Below are 3,291 nucleotides of genomic sequence, written 5' to 3'. Positions count from 1 at the left end.
ACCTTGCATTTTTCGGTGTTGAACACCATCAGGTTCTCATCCGCCCATTTCATGAGTCTGTCCAGATCCACCTGGATCACCCTTCTATCCTCAGGTGTGGATGCTTTACCTCAGAGTTTGGTGTTGTCGGCAAACTTGGCCAGTCCACTTCTGACACCAGTGTCCACATCATTGATGAAGATGTTAAATAGTATAGGCCCTAGGACAGAACCTTGCGGGACCCCACTGGTCAGAGCATACCAAGACGATTTGCTCCCATCAACCACCACCCTCTGCGTCCTACCGCGGAGCCAGTTCCCCAGCCAGTGGATCATGGTGACATCAAGGCCGCAGTTAGCCAGTTTAGCCAAGAGGTGATCGTGGGATACCAGATCGAAGGCTTTTTTAAAGTCGAGGTATACGACATCTATCTCTTCCCCCTTGTCCAGGTGATAACTCACCTGGTCATAAAAGGAAATGAGATTGGTCAAGCAAGACCTACCTGCAACAAACCCATGCTGGGTATCCCTCAGGATATTGCCTTCAGCTAGTCTGTTAAGGATGGCCTCCTTGATAATCTTTTCGAAGACCTTCCCCAGGATAGAGGTCAGGCTGATGGGCCTGTAGTTTGCCGGATCTACCTTCCTCCCTTTCTTGAAGATAGGCACGACATTGGCCCTCTTCCAATCATTGGGCACTTCACCAGAGTGCCAAGAACTCTCCAAGATCCGTGCCAGGGGCTAATCCGTTTCCATGTATAGAATCTAATTATTGGAAGGTCATCTTTAATTCATCCCCTCCACCACTGCAGGGGGGCAGGCAGTGGGGAGGCAGGTACTGTGGGGAGATCAAGCAGCTTGACTCCTGCTTGTGCCTGCCTCCCCCCTCCAGCCACAGCTTCTCCCGCCCCCCCCCCCCCAGCCACAGCTTCTGCTGTGCATAGGCAAGCTGCCCCCATTCCAGCCGGCAGCACCGAGCATGGCCCCAGCCCAGCCCAGCCCCCATAGCAGCTATGTGGACTGCACCTTGCTGCTATGAGGCCAGGCTGGGGCCATGCTCAGGGCCCAGGTTGCAGTGTGCACAGAGCCTGCTGGAACAGACCAACAGTAAAGGGGAAGGGGAGGCAAGTAGGGGAGCAGAGGACGTGAGGGGTGGGGAAATGGGGAGAGAAGGCTGTGGGGAGGAGATGGTAGGATGCAGAGGCAGTGGATGGGGTGTGGGGACACAGGCAACAGCTGCAGCTATGGCCCTGGCACTAGGTAGAAGCTGGAACCCAAGCCACAGCAGCCACCTGCCCCCCACATCACCTTCATTTGCGATTCTAAGATGAAAAGCTTTACCATGGGGGACAGGATGGGATAGGATGGGAGAGCTAGAAAAACCTCATCTTAGAATCAAGTAAATACCATAGTGTCTCTCAGGACTTAGTGTTGCCAAGAATAATACAAGAACTATATATTTGTTATGCTAGGTCATGTGTCTGTGTCACAGGCTGCAGCAACAGAAACATTTTCTAATACAGATTTGTGGTTTAAAGCAGAAAATACCTTATACCAAGTTAAGTGAATGTGAACTGATAAATCTATAAGTGATGTTGTTAGATGAGGTCTACAACTGACTCCAAGGCTGCAGACAGACTTTAGCAATAATGCTGTAAGTTTTATAGCTTTACACAAAGCTCTAAAATTTACAGTGTTATCAAAACCAGACAAATGAGCGGATCCTCTCCACGTGGGCTTGTGCCTCCATGCAAAGAGCAAGTCCAGGCAGCAAGGGGTGATGCCGCCTGCACTGTAAGCCAGCCAGGGCTCCAGATGCTGGCTCGCAGCCAACTGGGCCATCAGCAAGCAACAGCAACAGGGGTGCAGAACCTAGACTAGGGGCTGGAAAGGCCTCCAACACCCAACCCCACCCCGCTTCAGTTTAAAAATGGCTGGCTCTGCTGGCATCTGAAAATGACTGCTGAAACTGACGAGGCTTCAGGCGGCTGTGCCCTGAGGCTCTCAAACACAGGCACCAAACAGCATGAGCCAGAGCTGGCAGCCCAGGTTGGGTACTGCACCCCCCAGACAGTGCCCAGATCATAAAAACCCCTCCCTACCCCACATCCCAGCCCAGGGAGCTGAGTCCCCAAATCCCTGACCTCCAGACAGGGGCAGAGAGAAGGTAGCGGGGAACTGGGCAGAGATTCAGACTTGGCAGGGTCCAACTACCCGCCACCCCCCCACAGTGCAATGTCCACCGTGCCCTGTGACACAGGCAGCTAGTGTGGCTCACCACGCCCCACAATGCCAAGCTTGTCAATTTCAGGCCTGAAAATTGACAAGAGACACTGAGTCTCTCTACCTCCTCTCTGTGGCTGACTAGGGGCATGACAACTAAAACTCTAAACTTTGGACAGAAGTGTACACAGATTCCCTGAGTAGCACTTAAAGAGAAAAGACTTAGTTTGATACTTGATTAGATGAGGTTTAGTTTTTCACCCAATTGGCCATTTTTTAAGCAGTCTGCAGCTGTGCATTTGTGTTTGGTCATGGCTTCAGACTGCATTTTGTTGCACAAACTGTCACGTCTTTCTGCACCTCAAATCACCAAATGTGGTATGGAAATGCCCTTATCACAAGTGATCTGGATGATCAAATGACTCAAAGGGATAACTAAATAATGAGCCAGAGTGAGAAACATGTGTCCTGCAAATCTCATAGCACATGAGAGGTCCCCCTTTCCAAAAAGTGTTTATATCTTGTGACCCTGATTCTGCAACAGGAGATCAATAGTATGAAGATCCGGCTGTGCACATTTTATTACAGGATTTAAAACTCTTCCTGCATAACACAGGACATAGGACCACCCTGAATCTATACATGCTGTAAAGTCCAGTGTTTCAGCTGTGTTCCAACCAGAGTATTTATTACATACCTTTCTTGTTTCTCTGCCACAGCAAGTCGATCAGCATCTGGATCATTTGCTAAAATGATTTTAGCCCCTTCTTTTTCAGCCAAAGCAAAAGACAATGTCTGAAGACAATAGTAAAGGACAATACCAAGAGAGTGTTAATACACATAAAAACATTCTTACTTTCTTATAAATCTATAACAGACCTATTTTAGGTTCGCTCAAACTCACAAAAGCACAAAGTTAAAGATGATGATTCTGACACTCATTCAAGAACACGTCAGTATTGAAGGGGTTTAAATGGGTAACATTACAATGAAATCAGAGACTAAATGGCAATTAAATCTTTCTTCTCTTTCTACATCAGGGGCCTAGATCTAGTTGGCTTTGCATCAATGGGCTATTTCCATCAAGTTC

General features: G+C 48.7%; 1 protein-coding gene across 1 annotated transcript in view; it reads right to left on the bottom strand.

Annotated features, from left to right (window-relative positions):
• PGM2 (phosphoglucomutase 2) overlaps window positions 1–3,291 on the bottom strand; it is a 43,362-nt gene that overhangs the window by 16,714 nt on the left and 23,357 nt on the right. Inside the window, exon 12 of the mRNA XM_025212593.1 lies at window positions 2,899–2,996. Coding sequence (XP_025068378.1) covers window positions 2,899–2,996 — 98 coding nt within the window. The remainder of the gene's footprint in view (window positions 1–2,898; window positions 2,997–3,291) is intronic.

The sequence above is a fragment of the Alligator sinensis genome, unplaced genomic scaffold, assembly GCF_000455745.1.
Source record: "Alligator sinensis unplaced genomic scaffold, ASM45574v1 scaffold412_1, whole genome shotgun sequence".
Lineage (NCBI taxonomy): Eukaryota > Metazoa > Chordata > Crocodylia > Alligatoridae > Alligator > Alligator sinensis.
The sequence above is the reverse complement of the archived record's forward strand: the minus strand, read 5'-3'. Positions and strand labels throughout refer to the sequence as shown.